We start from the raw sequence: 23,854 nt of genomic DNA on the forward strand, positions 1-23,854 counted from the left end.
TTACGAACATACTGACATGGAAAGTTAAACTGAGTGAACGGCTTTGGAGAAATGACTGTTTTCTTCATTATCCAGAAATAAACCTGTAATGAACCAGAATTGTACAAAACAAAAATTCATTTTATACTTAAAGAACATAAACAATCATACATAGAAAATAATAATAAAAAAGTCCCAAAGCTGTGCTTAGCTGTTTCTTACAGTACTTGTGGGTAGAACCTTAGTATAATTAAGTACTAGAGGTATGAAAAGAAAATGCCTTATCTGCTTGTTCTTCCAGTGTAATCAATGGCTTGGGATTTATTTTCAATTGTGCATCTGGCTAATACAAAATTAATCAACCTCTCCATTACAGTCAGCCTGGATATGGTGTAGAAGCTGAGTACTTTTGTGTCAGGTGTGCTACTTTATCAGTGCCTGCATGCTAGATAAAATTAAAAAAAAAATAGGGTTGAATGGGATTAGGAGGGGAATAGTTTTTGGCACTACTGAATACTAAGAATGCATTAAAAACCTACAGAAATACCTGTGCAATTGCTGTCTCATCTGCAGGATTATTTTCAATGCTATCTCATAGGTGGAAAGCTTACAGGAAGAATTTGAAAGCTCCCCTATATCCTTGTATTTCCAGCTATAGAGATGAAACAGAGTCCAGCTTGGAGGCATCACTTCCGTTCCTCCTGCTGATGCCCTGTGTGTCACCTGTGGGTCCAAAGTATCACTATATTTTTGTAATTTAAGAAAAAATGTATTCTCTTTGCTGCCCATCCTTGCTGATGTAAAACTTGCCTGAATATGCACTTGGATTGGACTGACTTAACAAATACACCTACTAATACTTGTCCTTTCCAGTCAAATGCTGGTTTGAGAAGTGTTTGTGTGTACATATGTATTTGGAGGGGAAAGAAAGATCACTGATGGGCAGAAGCTGATATTCCTTTGGCACTTCTAGTTTTTCATAGGAGCTGCAACACTGAGGAGAGCTATATCTTTACAAGGACAGATGATAAATCTTAATTTCTGCCATCAAATAACCTCTCCTTTTTTTGAAATTTTGATAGTCTTTGCAATAAGAAGCTGAACTTGCATTTTATGTTAATTTACCTATAATCATCATTAGCACCAGGAGCAGTAGATTTGTTAACTGTTTTTATGATACTGCTTTGCTATTTGGTATCTTGGGAAGCACAAAGGTACCACCACTGTGTCTGTTTTAGGAAAAGATAGTTTTTCCATGTCTTCAACTCTCCCAGAGATTAGTGATAGACAAAGAGAGATTTTGATGATACTCAGTATGTCCTATAAGGTGTTTATCTTTGAAACTGTTTTCTAAACAGGTAAAAATTGAATAGTAAATATTTTGAGGGTCTGGAGTCATTATTGCAAGGGATATGAAATGCCTTTTCCCATGTAGCAGAAATGTATCAGCTCTCCTCTTGCAATTTATCTGTTTGATGATAAAGGTTTCAGACAGCAGATGTATCATGCTTGGACTTCATTTTCACTAGTGTTATTAGAAAAACACAAAAAAAATCATCCTGTCTGAAGTGTGTAAGTTTCTGGAAGAAGTCTTTTAGTGCTTAGGGCTCGGAGAGCCTATGCGCAGGCATCAACCACTGTGTTTTGGGGGTGCTTGGCACGTTTTGGGAATCCTCTCCAGACGGGTGCTAGTGACCACCGTCTGCTGAAGGGTGCCATGTCAAACGGTCTTCTGTCTCATCCCGTACTTCTTACCTCACATAGCTGCTTTACAGGGGAGATACCTAAAGCCCTTGAATTTATTAAAATAAAACTTAAATTGGTTCAAAGATGACAAAGGCTGTAACTATTTTGCATTTACCAGACCATTATTGAGTTTATTTTGGGCCCAACCTTTCCAAACACAAGTATAAGGAAATTCTGGCAGGAGTAACAGATGATGCCATAGATATGCTCTTTCATCTTAGATTGTAGTTTGCTTATTAAGTAGATGCTTCATGAAAGAGGCTTAAGTTACACCTTCATGCTTTTCACCAAAAGGTTTTCTCTAAAATACATTTTGAAGAAAGTACTAACTTTGCACATAAGCTTTGTATCCCCCCCCGCCCTGTGTTTTTTCAGTCAAATTTTGTTTAGAACTGGGAGATGTTCTGTGAATTTACCTGAAAATGTGAATAATAAACTGTGGGACCAGGAAGCCAAAGTACAACTCGTATAAGAACGGGTATGATTATCATTGTAGAGGGGAAGAATTTTAATTATAAAATTAATATTGTATCATTTTTTGATCAACAAAATAGGTTATCAAAACCCATTTTAACCAGAAGAAAAACAAATAACTCTTTGTAGCTATTCAACATTGAAGTCCTTATTGCTTTTATAATTAACTCAGGTTCAGGCTGTTTAGACACGGGCTAGATCAGTGGGCAGAAAGCAGTTAAGACTTCAATTATTTAATCCATTGGACCATAATTTATTAAACAGATACTTCAAAGGATGACACTTTCTGTGAAGTCTTATTACTTTGCATTTTTCATGGATGAGGAACGTGCAAATGTATGTGACTCAATCAGATGGCATGTAAGAGCTGCACAATATCTTAGATGCCTTAACCTTTTTCTTTCTTGGAAAGGACCCTCTATCTGCGACTTTGGAGCCTGCTGTCCACTCACAGCTCTCTACCTTTTCACCCAGGCTGTGGGGGCAATGTTTTCCAGATCCTTGGCTAATTAATTTTTACATCTGTGAATATGTGTCAACATCCTCTGTGCAAAATAAGTTAACTTTATGAAGCCACAGGAACTTGGTTGTAAGTAGTAAGTTCATTACATGCTATTTTCTGGTTTCTGCTACTACATGTCTGCTTGGAAATAGGCTTAAAAAACAAGTTTTGGTCCTTTTTATGGCCTTTTTGGGCTTTTTTGGTTGCTAATGTTGGATACAATGTCTTCTACTTGAAGTATCTAAACCTTTCTGCTTTCAAAACTGAAGCATAGTGTCTGTCTTACATCAAGACAGTGTTCAATGGTAATTAAATTGTGATTTAGTTAAGACATGTTATCAGGGTCTGTATTTTAAATGTGAAAATGTCCAGGTCAGTCCTCAGAGGCGCAGATGGTTGTTTCTGCAGGGATGGATGGAGTAGGGGATACTCTGGTGTGTGCTAGATAATCCAGTGGAGTCCCGTGACCGTAGGACGTGGCAGCTTGTCCTCCCAGAATGGGGTTGCATTTGCCATGGAGAAAGAGGAAAAAAATTTGTGCTGCGCTGTTGTAATTAAGATGCAGTTGTGGAAGTCTATTTTGACTGGCTAATTTTAGCAGCATTTGAGTCGAGTACTCAAGGAGCTGAAAGAGTAGGGTGTCTTAAAGCAAGGAGTTGTCTTGCTTCCCTTCATTTCCGTGAAGGGCACAGCAGGGTATTGCTTTACTAAGCAGCAAAGCAAATTCCTCACCTTCTGTCACTGCTGCTTGATGTCTTGATTAAATTACAGGAAGATGTTGATCAACATTGACTTCATTAGAGATGTCATGAGAAAGCTATTTATAGGCACAATATGTAGATGTTCCCAAAATTGCTAGTTAATTACTTGAAACATAAACAGTCCTAGAACTGGCAGGTTAATTAGCGCAGTCTGTTTTTGGTGGAGGTAGGCGTGGGTTACTTGATGTAGATTTGGCACATCTGGTACCAAGTGGAATTTTCTTGAAGTATTTAAATATTTGCAGCAGCTAATGCTCAGCGTGGGAGAGGTGACTTCAGAGGAGCAAAACAGCTTCTTGTTGTTCTACCACCAAAAGCAGAAGGCAGACTCTGACTCTGTTTTTTGCTTAATAACATGTGAATGTTGCTGATGTTTAGGATATGTGTGTGTGTGTGTTATAATCTTAAAAATCCAAAGGGAGTTTGAGGTTTCATGTCAATACAACTTTTTCCTAATCTATAAAGCACTGCTTTTTAAAGAAAGTTGCCGAAACCATAGTCTCAAGAATACGGTTCAATGGTATTCACATATGGTAATGTAATATTCTAAAATTTTATATCTGCTTTAAAAATGAAAATATTCCTGTGTATATAGTAAAATTTCATGAAGGGTTGGTTTTTTTTCTAAATTTAATCTTAAACTTTGTATTAATGCTTCTTTCTTTTGTCTCAGCTAATCTCAATCAGTTCTCTAGAAGACAAACTTATGTTTTCCGTGTCTGTTGTGTACAAAAAGAATCCTGGACTGAAATGGGAGAAACTGTTCAGGGGAAGATGAGAAGCCTGATAATTAAATGTGATTTCAGTGGCAATGAACATTAATGTTGAGCCTAAAGTCTAAAAGTCACAAATTTACCTTTTAGGAACAGGGAAAGGCTAAATATTATTAGCTCATCTGTAGGCAGTTTAGCTGTCTCCTCTCCTACGTTTCAGTTAATAAATGCTAATCCCTTTTTATTTGCATGTAAAGAATTTTCAACAATATGAAAGGTTACAAGTATCTCCAACTGCTTTTTCCGAGTTGCTTGTACTAGTAGTTAAATGTCTGCTTTTATACAGCAGTTAAAATTGTTGTGACTTTAAAATTTGCTTATAGTACGTGGATTCAGTTTAGTTCCATATATTAAGTATTTTTTTCATTCTCCTGTATGAAATTTTTGTCTTAAATGCATCACATGGGTAATAGGAACAATGCAATTTCAAAAATATTGAAAGCATCATGAAATTTCAATATTCTGTGCATAGTAATGGTTAAAAGCAGGTTTAGTCAATTCTTGACGTTTAAGCACTTCTGAAGGTATTGCAGCTATTCTCGAGTCATCCATTGCACTTTAATGGTCTTAAAAATTACTTTTGGTAATAGCAATTTTAGGTGCTACTTGGTATAGTGTCATATTTTTGTGTTTTACAGTGTTTTCAGGCACAAGTATGATTTTAAAGACTCGGTCAACTCCAAAACTGCTTGTAAAATGGAAAGTTATTTCAATCTAAAAGAATATTGCCCAAAAGACGGATGGTACTGCGTTTTTCTAAAGCTGTAAAAGTAAAATAGCAATCCACAGCACTTGCAGGGCAATTTTCACATACCAAACCCTTTATAGATATACTGTCTGTAAAAAAAGAGTTGGAAGAATGGAAAAATAAAGCTACAAAACAAATTGGCTGTTCAGATTACATATTCTGTATAAAAGCACGTTCTCTGAAGCTGTGGGAACAAGAGCTTACAATAATACTCTTTATTTGGTTTATGTCCTTTTTGTATTTGATTATCCATCAGCCTCACTTTTTGTCCAGTTAAAAACAAAAGCAAACCCAAATTCAGCTACAGTCAGATTTTAACATTTAGATCATCTTTTACTTGAGTCTTTGAATTTCTGAACTATGAATTTTAGAGTAGTGCTTAACTGAGCCACTCTGAATCAAAGCACAGAAATTCAGAGTAGGTTTAAGAAGTATCACAAATGTGGTTTGAATCAAACTCAAGTTCTCTGTCGTTCCTTCCCAGTTTCTACACTTAGAGATGTCTGTCAGGAAGAGCTGAAAATAGTCTGTGAAAGCCCTTCTTATGCTATTTTCAATACAGAGCAATTGTAGTACAAGCCTGCTAATGTAAAGGTTATGCCAAGCTTATCCTAAATTGCACAGCTGTAGTTCTGAATTCAGTCACACAGGAAACAAGACAGGACATTTTTCCCTTAAATTGGGTTGCTTAGTTACTCTATTTAAATGTATGGTTCTATGTAGCTCTTTATTAGGAACCTTGTTCTGTAAATCGAGATGTTTAGAGAGACTCTTTCATGGGGTTTTTCTGGGAGTGTTCCCCGATGAATGAGCAGTGGAAATACAAAACATGGAGGTAAGTATAAGGTCTTTCAAAGGACTGTTTACTTAATGAGCAATGGGGGCATTTCTGAGAATAAAGTGAATCTGAAAACAGAAATACATTTTTCCAGCAGATTTAAATGTGAGGTGCTTTAACCTCAGTCAATGCCACAGTCTGTTAGAATTCTAGTTCTTGCACCTCCAATTAAAATAAGGCAGAGAACACACTATCACTTTCCCTGCACATCGCACACTCCCAAGAGCTTTGCTGGGAATTTCAATTTATAAAACCCGTGGGCTTGAGGTTTTACTGTATTCATTGATATTCTGTTTTGTGAACCACTTACTTCTCTTCAAACAGGCTTTCTCAGCAGCTTGTACCCTCTCCAACCACCTCAGCAATTCAGAATCTACCCTCATGGCACTTGCTGTTCTGGCAACATTTTAGGAAATCGATTCGTGCAGGTGTCTTGGCTTTGTTCCGTCAGTCATCTTTTGTGTGGCGCATGCACAAATGCTCTTTAATTTCCAGTCAGTGATCAGGCAGAAATTGTGTCTATTTTTTTATTAATGACTTCTCATTAATTTCTTATTTGAAATGGCCACACTATTATCAGTGACTCAGGCTTGAGGACTGGACTTCAGTGGTTCTCGCTGTATATCTAAGACTTTTATGCAAGTGTTTTATGTGATTAACAGTGTAGAAGAAATGGGGGGAAAAAGTCTTTAAATACTTGGACTTCCTAAACCTTCTTTCACAAGCTCTTTTCTTTCTCTCTCAACATAGATGGAAAGAGTCAGAGTTGAAGAAAAGAGTATGCTCGAAATTAAGACTGCTGCTTAAAGCTTACTGCTCTCACTGAACTAAGGAGTGCTGCTGAATGTTGACTGGTTGCTTTATTTTATTCTTACTAGAGCAAAATTAAAATGCATATAAATCCACAGGAGAAGAAACAAAACTTAAAAAAATCTAGCCTTTTAGCTCCAGTTTAGGTACTAGAAAACTCCTGTCTGTTCATTTAGGCTTTTCTTTAACTCTGCTCCCATTCTTCTGGCTCTGGAAAATAGTTTTGGCTTGCTTGCTGTGTCAAATGACTTGTCAGTGCTTCATTCTTATAGAGGTTGACTTCCCAGCCTTTGGTGTTGAACTATCCAAGATTTTGTCTATAGTTGCATGAATATCAAATAAAGTGGCTTTAATGTCTCCTTCGGTGCAGAGCACAGGTAGACAGCTGGGCCTGTAATTCCAATGTTCAGAGAAATCATTTGTGCGTTAGGCTATGGTTGGACAGTTGTTTCAGAATCTGCAGGGGTGGATCAAGGTGTCAAAGCCTCCCATTTCACTTGCCAGTCATTTGTTACCTCTTCATCGTCAGCTGCTATTATTCAAAGAGTTGAGCCATATTAAAAGACTGCACAGGGTCACCTCGTGGACTTCAGGACAAAATGAGCTGAGCTGACTTAGTTCAAATGTCATTGTGCTCTGCTTTGCCAGGTCAGCAGTAGAGGTGACTTTTCCTCCAGCCAGGAGACAGTGACATCTTAAACTGCCACAGTATTTCCAATACAGTACAGTATGGTGTTAGCCTGAAAACTATTGCTTGTGTTCATCTACATTAGTTTTAAAGAGGGGTTAAGCTGACTGGTCCTGTATGTTGTTAACGTGCCTTATTGTTTTATTTGCACATATGACTTAAAAATCATCTCGGTGCAACTGATGATGATTTTGAGGCATCAGCAGGGCTCTTTGTCTAGAGGCTCCAGAGTTGCAATTGGCCACAAATGACTTTGTTTAAAAATGGCAACCATTTTTAATATTAAATTTTCCATATTACCATTTTTGTATTTCATAGCACATAGTCACTGAAGTGAGTCAAAATCCTGAACTCACTTTAAATTATTGATTGCTGCAATATTTAAGGATAATAAAATGGTTTGAAGTCACAGAGGGTATAGAGGGTCAGTAGGGAGTGGTTAGATACTGTTTCTTCCTGCACCATGATGAAGTGGTACCCTGTGAACAAGCAGTGACTAGGTTCAAAATAAGCTTGCTCTAAGACGTTGTAGATGCTACACATTTTCATGGATTCAGGAAGAGTTTGGACAAATTAACAGGAAAAAAAAATCAATTAAGAGTTAATACCATATTCTTGAATATTGCTTTTGTAGGCTGTGCTTGAAGATAGGTTTGAGTTTTTCCTGTTGAACGAATACGGCTTTATTCAGTGTGTCAGAGTTGTCAGGCCTTAATTTTGTCCTTTGAGTTCACAGCTTTACAGGGAAGCTGTTGTTAGTGTTACACATCACCTTTCAAAATATTTTCAGCTTGGATTAAATGTACAGGCAAATACTGAGTAATTGTTAAGTTTAATGTTCTGAAGTTGATTAAAGCAAAAGTGGCTGAAACATAAATACAGAGTAATTGCATGGTACGATTTTCTAACTCGGGGAGAAGCCTTAGGTAAGTAAGGGTTGAAGAGTAATAGAGCCTTCAACAATTCCTGATAAAGTTTAGAATGTGATCTTTGTTCCAGTGACAAAGAATGAAGTTTTATTCTGCCACCAGATAAAATCATTTTCTTCAGTAGTTAGTAGAATTTTATTAAATAAGTCTTTTAAATCAGGCTGTGTATCTGCTAGGAACTGAGTCAGTTTTTTGAGATTGCCTGTTGTTTTACTCCCTATGACTGTTTGTTTAAATAAAAACAAACATAACTACTTATCTGAATATATAAAAGCAAAACTGAATATAAGGAAAAAAATGTAAAATAGAGTAATAATTGGGTGTTTCTGAAGCAGCTGAGAAGAAGAGTTGGTGATTAGCCTATTGAAGTGGATTTTTTTTCAGTTTTAATTTCAGGAGCACTTAGGAGGAGATGACAGTTATTTCACAGAATAATCTTCCCAGAAAGGTTCAGCTTGGCTGTTTGTTTTCCAGATGAGTGTGCTGTACTCCCTGCAGGGCAGCTCACTTATTTTTTTGTCAGGGTAAAACTCTGTCTTTGACATTGTGGTAGGACTAAGTTATTGAACTTTAAGAAAAGTTGTACTTTGTTACTGGGAACACACAGCCCTTCTCAAATATTGTGGGAGACCTTTTTTTGGTTATAGTCACTGAAATTTATAATTGCTTAATGGGGCAAGCCATTGTCATTATTAAACTTTCAAGCAGTCAAGGCGACTGTATGCTTTGCAGTCATATGATTTAATGATCAGAACAGCCAACTTCAGGCACTGCTCCCAACTAATTCGAATGTTTTCTTCAGCTGGAATTTAGGGATACATGAATTATGGGTATTTTGGGTTTCCAAGTACTTGCGTTCAGTAGAGGGATGTTACAGGCCGTTCTTGATCACTGCAACTACCTCTAACTTCGTGTCTTCATTGTCAGACAGCTTCTAAATATGTGTGAGGCTACAGCCATCTGTGCAAATGTGTGAATGTGGGGCTTATAAGAAATGTTATTAAGGAGATGTTTGCAAAGGCTACTGTAGCCTCGTAAGCTCTATCTACAGTTAGTGGTGAAGAGGTGCATCCCTGAAGTGATTTGGAGGAGATCAGTTTGTAGGGTCCTTTGAAACACCTTTGTGGAGGAACTGGTTTCTCAGGAGATGGCAGGAGAAAGAGGCCCCGTGCCAGAGAGGGGCTGTGAGGGTGCAGTTGGCCTTTTGGGATGGTGGGAATGAGGAGAAGAGGGTTTGGGGGCGGGGGGGGAAGTGCACTGTCATGAATTGCAAACCCCCACACTTGTGTGGGGGAGTGGTGGTCAGAAGGGGCCTTTGGCTGTCAGGCACGTTAACTCCCTGGCTCATCATGGGACTGTCTCCCCTCAGGTGTCTTTAGAGCTCTTCGTGTTACATGTCAGTTCCCCATGCTTGAAGTTTCTTATTAGCTAATTCAATAATATTTGTTTTCATTTTTATAGATGTTTCTGTTTACTTTAGCTGTGAAGTTGAAATAGAGAGAAGTCCTCTATGTAATGTAACTGTTGGATGGGAACTGGCTTTGAGAGGGCAAGGATGAGATGAAAGGAAGGTGATCAGACAGCTCTCTCCGTTGGCAGAGTACGGGATTATTCAAGTTATGTTTGTTTTGGCTCAGGCTGTTTGACCTTGCTGAGCATCTTACCTAGAACAAGGATTGAGGGTTTCCTCTGAGCCACCTCGTTAAAAAATAATTAGAAATTAAAATAATGAAAATTAGCCATCAGAAACCAAGTGGATCTGAGCCATATAACTGTTCCATGAAGAGTTTGTTAAATAGATTTTCACTTTGCTCCCAAGGAGACAGGCCCTTTATTTATCTGCCTTTGCCTTGATCATATGATTCTAAAGCAAATGCACTAGTTAAATGAAACAGTGAAGTTAATGACAGGAACAAAAATGCTTTTCTGTAAGCTTTTAGGAAAGCCTTCGTAGTTTGTTGTTTTATTTACTAAGTTTTATTTGCCTGATGCCTACTGCCTTTTCTGGTAGGTGCCTGGGGGGAAGGCATTGCTACATCATGATTACATTTACCGGTACTGGTGCTTAGGCATAAAACATATTGTGAAAACTGTAGATAGGGAAGCTCATTTCTGTAGTGCCCTTTCTGCCTTTCTTAAAGCGTGTTCAATTTAGCATGATTTGACTTCCATGACTACTCCATTATGCCAAGAATTTCAAGGACAACTTGCTTTTTGTTGAGAAAGTTAGAACAAATAAATGTAGAACAAATAGATCGTGGTTCAGCGTGTCGCTTCTCCCTGCGCTTCCAGCAGAGTGGAGGTTCCTTCCATCAGTAAGACAAGTCAGACACAGTCTCTGTGTGGTGTTCTCTGCTACTGCTCTCTGGCTGCTGTTTGATGGGGCATGGGGCTTCTTTTCAAAGAAACTATGTGATGGAAAGAAACCATCCTGTCTTAGCCATTGCAGTAGTTTTATTAAAAATTTGAATTGTTAGTTAGGTGCATGTCAGTATTCTGGTAATAATCTGCAGTATGAAATTGGAATAGTTGAAGTATCTAATAGATTTATACCGAGGCCTACAATCAGACATATGGCACTTTAAAATAAAAGAACAGGAAAGTCTTGTGTAAATATTGCTTTCGTAAGTCACCTTTGGTGCTGCAATCGTCTGTGCTTGTTTATGTTGGATAAAGCAATCTATGACTGCTGAAATAATTTCTGTTGAGGAACATTTAAATAAAACGAGAAAAAAGTCTCATGATATCACTGAGGAGCATTTCATGTAATCCCTTTCATAAGCAAATAAACATATGTTTCAAAAATGCTAAAACTGCATTTTTATGCTGTTCCTGCTGTGGAAGTGTGTTCCAGTATCTACCTTCTCTGCCAGTCAAGGAAAAAAAAGTTCAGGCTGGGAATGTACTGTTTAAATTTGTGGGCAGCATGCAGCCATTTCTCCTTTGCACTCGTAGTGTTCTTTGCGTTGGTATTGCTCTTTAGTTTAAGTAACTCATATTTCTTCCTTGATATTTCCTGCTTGATATTTTCCCAAGGGTATTTCTAGAGAGCTTTCATTTTCCTCGACTAAATAATTCAATCCTCTATCATTGTCATAGGATGGACTCTATCCTCCTCATGATGGAAATAACCTTTCTGCGTACCTGGCTCAATCTAAAAATGTTCAGTCCTGATTTCAGCTGGGATAGAGTTAATTTCCTTCCTAGTAGCTGGTACAGTGCTGTGTTTTGGATTTAGTACGAGAATAATGTTGATAACACACCGATGTTTTATCTGTTGCTAAGTAGTGCTTACACTAGCCAAGGACTTTTCAGCTTCCCATGCCCTGCCAGCGAGAAGCTGGGAGAGGGCACCGCCAGGACAGCTGACCCAAACTGGCCAAAGGGCTATTCCATACCATGTGACGTCATGCTCAGTATATAAACTGGAGGGAGTTGGCCAGGGGGTGGTGACCGCTGCTCGGGGACTGGCTGGGCATTGGTCAGTGGGTGGTGAGCCTCATTTATTTTGTTTATTATTATTATTACTATAATATTTTATTTTCCCTTCCTTTTCTGTCCTATTAAACTGTCCTTACCTCAACTCATGAATTTTACTCCCCCCTTGCCCCCCAATCCTCTCCCCCATCCCACTGCGGGGGGGAGCGTGGGGAAGTGAGCAAATGGCTGTGTGGTGTTCAGCAGCCTGCCGGGTTAAACCACAACATGTTCTTTTTCACGTATACAGTATTTCCTACCAGGTCTGGCTGGTGCCTGGTGATGCAACATAGTGCTTAAGCACTTGGTCTTACTGCTGCTGCTGTTTACTGATTGTATTTTGCACAGAAAAAGAAAAGGTACCACCCATGTGTTTACAACATGTAACTTGTCTTTAAGGTTTTTAATTAAAATTGTCTCCTTTTGAATTGGAAATTTGCGTAAGACTACAATTTTAAATTTATCTGTTCAGTTTATGGTGATGAATGTAAAACTAAATAAGGCTGTGGCATAATTAGGTTAGGTCTTTGAAAAGGGGAGGGAGGGGTCACAGGCATCTGAAAAAGCAATCTGATATTTGGCTAGTACTGACATGGTTGAAATTATATGAAATAATCTGCAAACTCTTATTTGTGCAATAAAACTACATGCTTCTTCAGAAATTTTTTAGTGGTGCCATGAGGGTAATCCACAGCAAGATTTCTACTACACATCCTGTTTATTTTTTTTCCTCCCCTATCTATAGAAATAGTTTTGGATATTGCTGCTCTTTTCATTGAAATTTATCTCATGATAAATTTTATTGCTTTACCTGCTCACGCTTGCAATAAATCCTCTGCAAATTGCTGAACTTAACTATATAGTCTGCCTTTTCTCCGAGACTCCATACCAGATTTCAATGCTGAACATTGTTTTTAAACATACCACATAACTGCTTTGATTATAATTCTGGAAATCCTGATGTGTTTGATGGAAAATCAATCCTGTGAAAAGGCTGCTAACATGTGATTGACTTGTAATTTTGATAATTTGCTTATTGAAGAATAGAACTAGAGGTTAGCCTGATTTGGGTGAACTTTTCACTGAGACACCCAGCAAGGAGAAAACATCATAATGGAAACATAGATGATGGGGAAAAAGCTCATTCAGTTTTCAAAAAAATTCTGATTATTCTTTTGATAAGGCACATGCAATTTTTAGAATCAAAAATTGTCCCTGCTTTGGATTTCTTTTTGGTTGTGTGTGCAGTGATTGCTGTTCAATGGTGAATAGCAGGACCAATCATGAAAACAAAGTCTCAGTAAAAGTTTGTATCTGTGAGCTTCGTTGCCCTAACAAAAAGTTTGTTGAAGGGTCATTCAGTTAGCCAAATCCTAAACTTCTAGAAAATTATAACACGTCTCTGGAAAAGGTTAGAGTTGCATCTGTTATGGTCCTGTTATTTTTATAGCATCCAGTGAAAAAGAACCAGGGGGCGGGGGGGGGGGGGGAAATCCTTATTTCATGTAGATATGCAAACATTGCTTATCTTCTCACAGGATATGCTCATAGGAAACTACAATGAAAGGTGTAGTTTTTCGGATCATGGTCTGTTTGCTGTGTTAAAGCCTTCAGAACGAAAAGCTTTAAAATAATCAACATAAAATATTCAATTTATGTGTATCAAACTAGAGCATATAAGAATAAAAGGAATAAGTACTGAGAATTTGTTTGTTAAACAATTTTATTTAGACTGCTCAGGATAGCAAACCAAGTGGGTTCATGAAACTCTACAAGCAGTGTCACTGATGTAAGGAGGGAGAGTGAGCGGGTACCCCCACAAGCTCTCTGTTTTTTACTTTCAAAGCAAGGTTTGCCTCTTATTTTTTTAAGACAAAAAGTGATTACAGTGTGACTGTTATCATTAGTATTAATTCAGGTGTTGTTCAGGCTGTTCATAAATATTAACAGCCAAAAAAGAATGCCGTGCTATCAATCCTTACCCTTGGTGTTCAGAAGTTTGGTCTTGCAGTTGAACTCGCATCAGCTGAATAGCAAAGCTGTTGCTAGAGGAAATGACTGTGCCATGGAGATGTGAGGAAATGACTGTGCCATGGAGATGTCCTTTAGAGGCTTCACCTAAATGGACATCTGAATAAATGCTTCGCTGTTTTGATGCTCCTTCATAGGTCTGGTCTGTGCTGGGGTAATTATAGTCTGTAATTAGCTGCAGCACAATTCTCTTGAAGTCAATGAATGTGTAATTTTTACTGTAAGCTGGGAAATAGCATTTTACCTTGGCTTGCTCTTGTGTATAATTTACGGATGATTTTCTATTGGGATATTTGTGTAAAATGTTTAGACCTCTTGAAAAAACCCAACCCTACAGTGATACTCCAGTGTTTCTTTCCTTGGCAAGAAACCAATTAAAAGCTGTCATTGCTTACACATGGGGTGTAGCCATCCCCACGGCCGGGGCCGTGTTGGGAGGATCAGAGGAGTGTCTAAGTATCTTTAAAAATGTGGACTGCAATATCATATACAGTTCTCCATGGTGAAATGGGAAGGAGAATGCTTGTCTCTTATCATCCTGTTTCAGTGGTACTGTGTGGCTCTTTGAAAATGAGAAGCGCTTCTTAATTAATTTTTATTTCTGTGTGCTTTAAAGAGGTAATATTTTTCTTCTATTTAATGTAGAAAACCAAATTGTTCACAAAGTGCAGTCATCACATGTAGTATACGTGCTTTTATATATTTTAAGACTACACCTGTGCATTTGCTAGCTCTGCATGTACTGCTTTATGTCTTTGAACCTATCTTTTGAGTAAACCAACAATATCTTACTTATTTTCTTTCGTTATTCTGCCCTGCTTCCATTGATGACTCTAAACTTTTGACTCCAGACTGGCAATATGAGGGTAAGATGGCAAAATGTGACTTCCTGAACATTGCTCGTCTGTTTTTAATTTTTATTTTCCTTAGAACATTATTAAAATTCTGTTCATTCTCTTTAATTAGATCCTTTTGTTGCAATTAATTCAAATTATGTTTGTTTCTGTTGTGAAGCTTTAATTATGATTTATACCTTTTAAGCATTCCTCTGTTATTTCTTTGGGTTAAATTACCATCTATTATCCCTGTCCTGAAGGACTTACGCTTTGCTGAGATCGCTGCTGGTATCTCTAGAGTAAGACATGAACAGGTTTATAGTGTAGCCATCAAACTGTATTGTGGTGATACATGACAATTCGGGGGGGGGGGGTGTTCATGACTTGGAAAGGAAAGCTCACATAAGATATAACAGAACAAACCATATTAAGTTTTTGCTGTTTCAGTGTTTGTTTTAAATATGGATCAGCATCTGAGATGTTAAATCCTTTGTCATCAGATTCTCCTTTGCTTTATAAAGTTTATCTGAGTAAGGGATAGGAAAACAGCTCAGTGTTTGATCCTCTGTGAATGTAACTTAGCTAACAGTTGTAGCTCATACATACATCATATTTAAGTGAATACTTGTCTTCAGTGTGCTGAATATGCTGACTTGTTTTAAAAAACAGCAACAAAACCCCCAGATACTTCTTCTGGAATTAGAAATAACTTCTCTTTTCATCTTTATAGATTGCAAATTGGCCAGAACAGGTCCTCCAGCCACAATAGTTCCTATTGATGAAGAAAGTCGGAACGGTGAGTGCCCCTTGGTTTTCCGTGACACCCTTTCGGTTACTCCACATTAGCCAATCAGGGTGTAGAGGCGCATGTGGGGGAGCGGAGTGTCCGGCTTGGCAGTGAGGACCCCTGTGCTTCTACTTTGAGGGGTGGTCTCTGAAAACCTGTTAATGGGGGTTGTGGGTGGAAAGGTGACAGTGATCCGAAATGCTGAGAGGTGTCATTTCTTCCTGAAAATTATACATTTTGATGATGTTGCTCTTTGACTCTAGATAGCTCTTATGAATATACATTAAGTTTTAACAAGTATTTAGACCATGATTATTTGTAATACAACAGTAGTTTAGCTCCATTGTTGCTAATATTGCAGCTTATTCTTTACTGTCTGACTTCTTATGTCAGTATGATGTTACCGGAGGACAAAATTCTGGTCAGTCTGTTTTTGGTGTGGTTAGGTAAAGCTGAAGCCTTCTTTCTCTGAAGCTTCATAGGAATGTTAACATTGCTGTCTTCTGTGTTTCACATGCAGCTTTTAGAAGGTTGCTTGTTGTTTTGCTTGAAGTTTAATAACATGAGATTATGGACACCTCTGAAATGGCAAAACTTGCTTGCATGTAGTCATGGAAACTTCAAAAGAAAATGAATTTTTTTCTTTAATTCTCCTGTGAAATCATACAGTTCTCGAATTGTTGATCTGTAGTCTTACCATGGCATTTATGCAGCATACTGTAATGTGATGAAGTGCTTTACTCTGTTGGAGTCAATGCTTTGTACAGGTGGCTGCTACTCCTGATACGAAGTTACTAGTCTTTCCTGATTTTTGTTTTGTGATGATTTTTTTTTTTTAACCTCATCAGCTAGGCACAGTTGTGTGCTGCGTGTGGTTGTGATTTATCATATATGGGTGCTTGAAATGTTGAATGAAGTCAGGGTCATGCTGGTGGAACCTCTCTGCTGTTATCTTTGGGGAAACTGCTTGCTGTTGGAGTTGCTCAAGGTCAGACGGATAAGAGTATGCAGGTTTTACTGGTAAGAGAACCAAAAAACCAATTGTTAATACGCCTGTGTTCTGAAGAACTCAGTTGGTACTGGAGTGGCTTTTAAAAACAGGCTGTTTTCTTCCACCTGTGCTGATTTTTCTTGCAGTCATGTCTGCTGAAACTAAAAAATAATGATTGGTCTCAGCAAAATGAAATTCCCCTGGTAATCATGTCGACATGCTGAGTAGGACTCTTTTTTTCTGTTTGTTTTGGTTTTTGTAATGCAGCCTGAGTGCCATAAAAGTAACTTACACAGTGCAATATTCGTTTCAGTAGAAAGCTGTATCATGTTTTTATTATGCTTATATCAAGTGAAAAACCTCCAAGTCTTTTCTTTTTCTTTCAGAGTGTTTAAATGGTGTGTGATCACAACATCCATGATAGGTCTTACTCTTTAATAGCAGAACTTGTGTGTAATCTGTGCTGCAGTATTAGTTAACTATTGTTAAAATAGTTTGAGATATATGGTACCTAAATAGTTCAAGCGCCCAGTATCAAAACTGTTTTTTTCAGTGTATGTACTATAGAAGGAGTCTTGGGATTTGATGCTTATGAAGTAATTGTATCTGTATCACCTTGTTAGGAAGGCATAAAGTACTCTTGATTATACATAGGTAGCGCTGGCATGTTCTGAAGTACTTTATTCTTATGTGCTAGCGGCACTCGAGTTACTCATCTGGAGAATATGGTTGGAACAACAGCTGAAACTAAGGCTAGACGCTGACCATAGAATCATTTGAAATATAAACAAAAATTTAGAGAAATAAAAAGCTTGCAGCTCTCTAATTGAGCGGCATAATAAAGTTTATTTCTCACCTTTTTAATGCTTGATTCGGTGTTTGCTAAAAACTAGAAAGTTAACATTTCTGTTCAAATGTAACTGTTCCTGCAAAAAAGATGGTTAAACTGCGTATGGTGGGGAGAGGTGTGAATTTCCTAAAAGCTTTGCATGTGTCTGCAATTATTTAATTTGTCTATTTCACTATGAATTCTTATGAACCATTAACTTCCCATTAAAGAAGTCAAAACTTCAATTCGCATTGTAGTTAATGGAAGCGACACACCTCATCTGTAAGTCACAATATGTACTAAGTAAACGGATCTCCTGGGAAGCCAGTTCTTGAGTTGAAATATCCTTAAACCTTTTGCTGTCTTTGCTGAAGTGGTAAGTTGTATGCTCCCCACAACCATGTGTGACTGAAATGAATGAAGGTGAAATCTCAGTACAGTGTAGAAGCTCAGAGGTTGAGTCAATGCTGCTACTTGTCTACTTCATACTAAATAATTGTTTTTCCATTACTCTTGCTGAAACTGAATGTAGATATTTTAAAACAAAAATAGTCACAGCAAAGGATGCGGAGCAGCTACCAGCAGATTTTGTTTTCCAGCTCTGTGCGCACACCCTTCCAGATCTCTTCAGGTTCAGGGCAAATGCTTTAGCTTGCTATAGTCGAATTTGGATCCGTGCCGAATGATGGGTATTGTTGCAACTGAATGTGTATGAGTCCACACCCATGCGCGGATGTGCACGTGTGCACACACACACACACGTATCAGGGAATTAGAAGACTAACTGATCAGGTCATGCTTTGTTACTTGGATGCTTCCTGCATGCAACTGCACCTGTCTTTTTTTTTTTTTTTTTTTTTTTTTTTTTTTTGCCTCTTTTTGTAGTCACGTTCGCATGCTTACAGAAGATGTTTGTAGGTAGTATCTCACTATGCCATCAGTGTTGCAAAATATTAGTACGCTATTGTTAGTTATGCTCTTTTCATATACTGATTTTTGGTTCTAGGCAAGCCACTATTGTATTCTGATGAGTACACTTTCATTTGTGTGACTCTTTGTATTGGCTACAGTATCAATTTGTGCTCTACAGCACTGCCCTTGGCCGATTTCCTCACATATTTTACACTACAGCTTAAAACAACTAGTGAAAGAAGCAGACTGAGAGCTGATTCATCACCAGTAGGGCCTGAGTTAGATTTTTCAGAATGACCCCTGTTACATTCAGTAGAAATGGTTTGGTTGCCAGAGCTCATCTCCTGTACCTTTCATCCTTCCTGTGCATTAGAAGATGAATCCCTATACAGGGTAAGGGGTTACAAATAAGTCAAAACAGCTCTGCCACCAAAAAACCTTTGTACAAATCTTGAGAAGGGAACAGACAGAGGATGTAAAGGGTAGTAAGGAGGGTCAGCTGAAGCAGTGTGTTGTGGTAAGAAAATGTTTTAATACTAGTTTTTGGTATGTTGGGAGCTTTAGTACGAGGATTCGATGTTGCTGTGCTACAAAACATGCAGCCTGAAAGTAAAAATCATGGGCATCGATGCCAGGATCAATGGGGTGAGTGTATTTACTGTGTGTGTGAATTCACTAGAATAGTTTATCAAAAATTATTTCACATCGTTTGCCATTCAGTCTCAAAATCGGCAGTATATAGTTGTTAAAAGTGATAGCAAAGCTGTAGTGGTGGACATTTGGATGATAGGCAGATTATATGTTATACAACATTTCCAATGACCAAAGAAACTTTGTATTGGAATTGCCAATAGATGCAGAGAAACAATCCGCCTATTTTTGTTCTAATATATACAAATGTGTCTACATCACTTAAAGTATGACATCTAATCAGGTTATTTTAATTCCTTGCACTGCACCGCACCTTTCAAAGGTCTGTTTTTGATGCTGGACTGTCTCTTTTAAGGTTTTAGAATGAAGATCTCGAAACAGTGAGTTAACATCTCTGTGTGAGTTTTCATTTCATCCAGTGCACATATTCATCATGTTCTGGCAACTGAAAAAAAACACAAAATCCTGCTCTTTAGAAGTATATCTGTAGTTCCACTGTGTTGAATGTTGCTTCACAGAGTTACCATGCCTGACCTTTAAAGATCTCCTTGAGAGATCAGCATAGATGTTAGGATTTGACGGTTTCCCACCACTGGATTAATATCTCATAAAGAGATCAAGTAATTTAGGTACAATAGTATGTTAGATTATAGTTGTGTACCTGTGAAGAATCCTAGATGGGGTGAACTTTACATTTCTTGAGGTACAAATGAATTATTTTTTCATTTTTCCATTGTTTAACTGAATGGGTGATAGTACTTGAGATCATATTAATGGTAAAATTTAATTCTTCTAGATATGCGGGGGTTTTTTATAGGCAGAGAGTTATTTTCACCTGTGGATTTTTTTCATTACTTAATTTGAGACTTGGTTTTAACTTCTTTTAAAGACTGAACGAATGAGACTTATTCATACTTCAGACTTTTTCGTTGCAACTGTACCCCAAGTTTTTGGGGCTTTCATGTAGATTTCCTTAAGATGAGCATTCTGAAATGCTAAAAGGCTTTGAATCTTTAAAAAGGGTTTTTAATGGAAAGTAGACTATTGGGAAATGACCTCTAAAAGAGGCAAAATTGAGATCTGCTAAATATGACTGATTAAAATAGAATTTGGAATAAAATGCAGAGGTTGGGGTGAGGGAGCAAACAGGCTGCAGTATTGCAGGTGTTGCAGGATGTTGGTTGACCTCGCGTACAACGGGGGTGCGCAGACAGAATAGCTGTACCTCTGTCACTTGCTGCTTGATATTTGCCTTTATGTGTCTCATTTCAAGATAGCTAAAAACTTAATAGAATATGGGCAAGTACTATTAAAATTTTAACAGATACTTGTTTTGGGTATGAGTAGAACAAGTAACAGATACTTGTTTTGGGTATACGTAGCTAATAGTCAGTATGCTAGCCAGGTGCCGACATAGAGATCAGTGTAACTCTAAAAGATCTACTCTAATGTGAAGAATATGAACTGGTGTCTTGGTAATGCATTCATAACAAAAACTCTGTAATTATGAATATTTTGTTTGTGTTCTTGCCTATCCTACGTAAATCTGTAAATGTTGTTCTGCTTTCGATTTGTTTTGTTCTGGTTTTGTTTTGTTTCTCCCCCCCTGCCCTTATGGTCTCTCTCTCCTCTTCATACGTAAATCTCTGTAATCCTCATTGGGGATGTTTGGTATTTATGCAGACACAGGTAAGTGTGGGAATTAGCTTTCATGGCTGTAGGTGGGTTTGGTATTATTTTTATATCTTTTCATCTTCCTGCTACCTTGGCAGCAATCTCTTGTCAGCCTCACTTCCTGAGGAGGCAGAGGATGTGTGATCACTCTACGAATCCCCATCAAGAACTCCCTGCGGTGAGGGATTAAATGGGAAATAGGGCACAAATATGCAGGAAACCAGGCTGTGGGTCGTCCCCCCCCCGCTACTATTGGACCAATTTATTTTCAGTTTAATTGTATGTAATGCTGGAAGAATGGACCTGATTACTAAGGCACATTGACAATGTCACTGCAAATTTCCGTGCTGTACCAAACTATTTTAACTTGTTTTCGGGGCAATTGACAGGGATTGAAGAAAATCTCTCTAGAGGCACAAAACCTGTAGCCTCTCTTCTGAGACAGGCTTAAGTGTCTAATACATTTCCGATGGACTGTGTGTGATGGCTTCCGAACAACCATTACTTAATAAAATTTGCAGTGACTACCAGTGTGGGATGGAATTGAACTAATGAGCCTTAAAGATTAAGGGTCCTGCTATCATCTCCTGCGTGGATCGTGTGCTGATTCCAGTCTGGCTGCCTTAAGACATTTTGGCTAAGGGGAAAAATAGATTTAGTAAAACGCCATTTTCTGATTTGAAAAGTTGTTGTGGTTGAACACAGGTGTACTGAGAATAGCATTTCTTAAGACTTGCGGCTGTGTGGTCTTTTCCTACTTCTCCCTTCTGTTTCAGAAAAAGGATGAATTAATGACTTGAAGGATGAGAAGGCGTTTTAGTATCTTAATTTCTTCAGATACATCTTTCCTACAGAAATGATGTCTCTGATATTATTGCTGTTTTGAAATTCTTTTATGGGAGAACTTTTTGGTTTTGGAGTTGACTTTTGAACATGCCGCCAGGGCTATATAATTGGTTTAAAATACCATTTAACAGGTTTTTTGAACACTCAAAAGTCCACTTCAAGTCTAGTGAAGGTGGTGTTTGAGTTATTGAAACCCACTGTGTTTTTTCAACAAATACTCAGATTTAATTGTGAGAAGTGTTGTGTTATTTTATATCCTAAGAGTTGCTGAGTTCTAATTAGTGGAATTAAAATCTGCAGCAATTAATCTTGGCGTTTGGCCCTGTAAAGCCTTAGCAGGGAGAGCAGGCTGAGACGAGAAGCATCAAATGCATAAAGGAGTTTCAACTTGCTAGTGTCCCGTATGTTCCCATAACTTTCTTTACACGTGTGTGGCGAATGTACAAACCAAGATGAGTTAGAAGACTGTTCTGTAAAATTTTGCAAAGTCGTGTACATCTAATTAACAGCTCATGTTTATTTTATATACTGACAAGTAAAACAGTGCATCTCAAGCTCCTGCTTTCCTCTTTGTTAGGAAAAGAAGCAGTGGGAAGGAAGGGAGGTAACGCCTGTCTCATGGTAGTGTAGCACACTGTCCCAGAGACATCACCAGTGGAAGGAAGCAGTCTAAGCCTGGTGAAATAGCTGTTTCCGTAGGTTTTCACGTGGAGCATGCAGGTTCACGTGTCTCTAGGCCTGTTAAGTCTTTACATCATGCGTAAGGCTCACTCCTTTGACTTGTTGCACTGTCTGCAGTAGCTCTCTGTTTACCAGGAATGCGAGGAGTCAGTTGACACTCGGGGTGGGGTGGAGTTACAAATAAGATGAGCTGAAGACAGCCTTATGTACTCAGCACAAACAAGACTTAAAGCTATTCCATGGAGATGAACAGGACTAAAATATAGTAGAGCTTTCAGCCTTAGCTCTGGGTTTCTTGTGGCAGGAGGGAGGACTTGATTTTCTTTTAAGCTGTACCGATGCTAGCATGTTGCATAGAGGTGTTAGAATTTATAAAGTTATATATTCTTGTAAGCTATAGTCTTCTGTCTTTATGAGCCTCTCCAATCTTTAATTTTAAAACAACATATTTTCACCTATTACTTTCTATCATTCAAAAATCAGCATTATGTGGCATTATGAAAGAAAAGTAATCTTAGTTTTGCTATTTCAAGTGATTCTGAGAAAAACATCTCTCAAGTCTGGGTTGTTTGTGTGGATGTGGAAAGGGAAAAGAGACCAAGCTGTAATGTACTGTAATTTTATATTGATATTTCTTAGTTTCCCCATAAGTGCAGTTTGAGGACTCTTTGCATTTAACTTTTGCTTGGTGCACAGTTAACAATTAAATTTCTATAATGGAAAAAAAATCAAATTACTAGCTTATATGTTGTTATCATTCCTGTGAAATGTTTCCAGAGAGAAACTGCTTCAGTCGATTTCCAGTCTAAGTTATGCAATTTGTCCACACATAGATTTTTCTTAAATCTTTAGACAATCTTGCAGCTTCCTAAAGTATTTGTGAATGTTTTTCATCAGCTGTGGAAAGTATTCCTTTTCAAATACATCTTGAAAATGTATTACATTCCACCAGTCTGGAATCTGGTTTCTGTAGCAATGGAGATGTGGTATGTTGTCTATCTGTACGATAAAGTGTAAGTTAAGGTATTGCAGCCAATAAATAAATCTTTGAATGAAATATTATCTTTCTGTACAAGAGAAAGAGGAATTCAATCAACTTTTGCTTTTGAATCACCAACTTCAATTGTAAAATTAATTGCTCTTACTGTACAGATACTGCCACTTTCTCAGGTCCCATGTATACATCTGAGAATGCTTAAGTCTAGATACTTGTCAGCCGAGGATTGCAGTTCAGTCGAGCGATATGAGCTACTGATGCCATCTAGATGGCTAATATGATTGTAGCTTTGAGCATCAGTAGTCTTTTGTTGAATTTGTGTGCGCTGATGCTTTTCTGTGATCATTAATACTGCGTCTGTGCAACATTAGATTAGCCGGCAATACAAATCTGACCTGGATCAGGCCCAGGCACATAACGTTTTGTCAAATTAGAGCATGCAGTATGGAGTGTATTCTGGCTTTATGTTTTTATGTAGGAGGAAAGGTGATACATTAGATCTAATATCTGCCAGATTAAGTAACTTCTATCAGAAGTTGTTACCCTTTCAGAATGTTTTGCACAAATTTGAACAAGAGGAGTAGATTTGTATTGATTTGTGTATGCCACATGGCTGCATAGTGCTAGGGCTGCTACTAAGGGCTGAAGACTGAATTTACTGCATTGCAGAATGCTGTATAGTTCAACCCTGTCTTCCCGCACCTGGACTGATTTGGGAGCCCAGGTGTTTCCTGTTGACGCTTCTCTAAGTCATCCAGATAAACAACTGTTGCATGGGCTGTTTTAGGTTGAGTTTAGATGTGGCTCTGAAGATGTGGTCAGATTCTGAGGCCACCCAAAAGGAAAGCCCACAGCTTGGTGTTCACAGCCCTGGCAAGTACTGGCTCTAGTTCT

General features: G+C 38.0%; 2 protein-coding genes across 2 annotated transcripts in view; both read left to right on the forward strand.

Annotated features, from left to right (window-relative positions):
* The window catches only part of LOC103924271, a 391,194-nt gene that overhangs the window by 15,723 nt on the left and 351,617 nt on the right, over window positions 1–23,854 (forward strand). The window contains exon 2 of the mRNA XM_009332762.1: window positions 15,323–15,388. The gene's annotated coding sequence lies outside the window, so the exon portion shown is untranslated. The remainder of the gene's footprint in view (window positions 1–15,322; window positions 15,389–23,854) is intronic.
* LOC103924270 (protocadherin-15) overlaps window positions 1–23,854 on the forward strand; it is a 376,716-nt gene that overhangs the window by 15,723 nt on the left and 337,139 nt on the right. Inside the window, exon 2 of the mRNA XM_009332761.1 lies at window positions 15,323–15,388. Within this exon, the coding sequence (XP_009331036.1) occupies window positions 15,323–15,388 (66 nt within the window). The remainder of the gene's footprint in view (window positions 1–15,322; window positions 15,389–23,854) is intronic.

Source organism: Pygoscelis adeliae, unplaced genomic scaffold, assembly GCF_000699105.1.
Source record: "Pygoscelis adeliae isolate BGI_AS28 unplaced genomic scaffold, ASM69910v1 Scaffold139, whole genome shotgun sequence".
Taxonomy (NCBI): Eukaryota; Metazoa; Chordata; class Aves; order Sphenisciformes; family Spheniscidae; genus Pygoscelis; species Pygoscelis adeliae.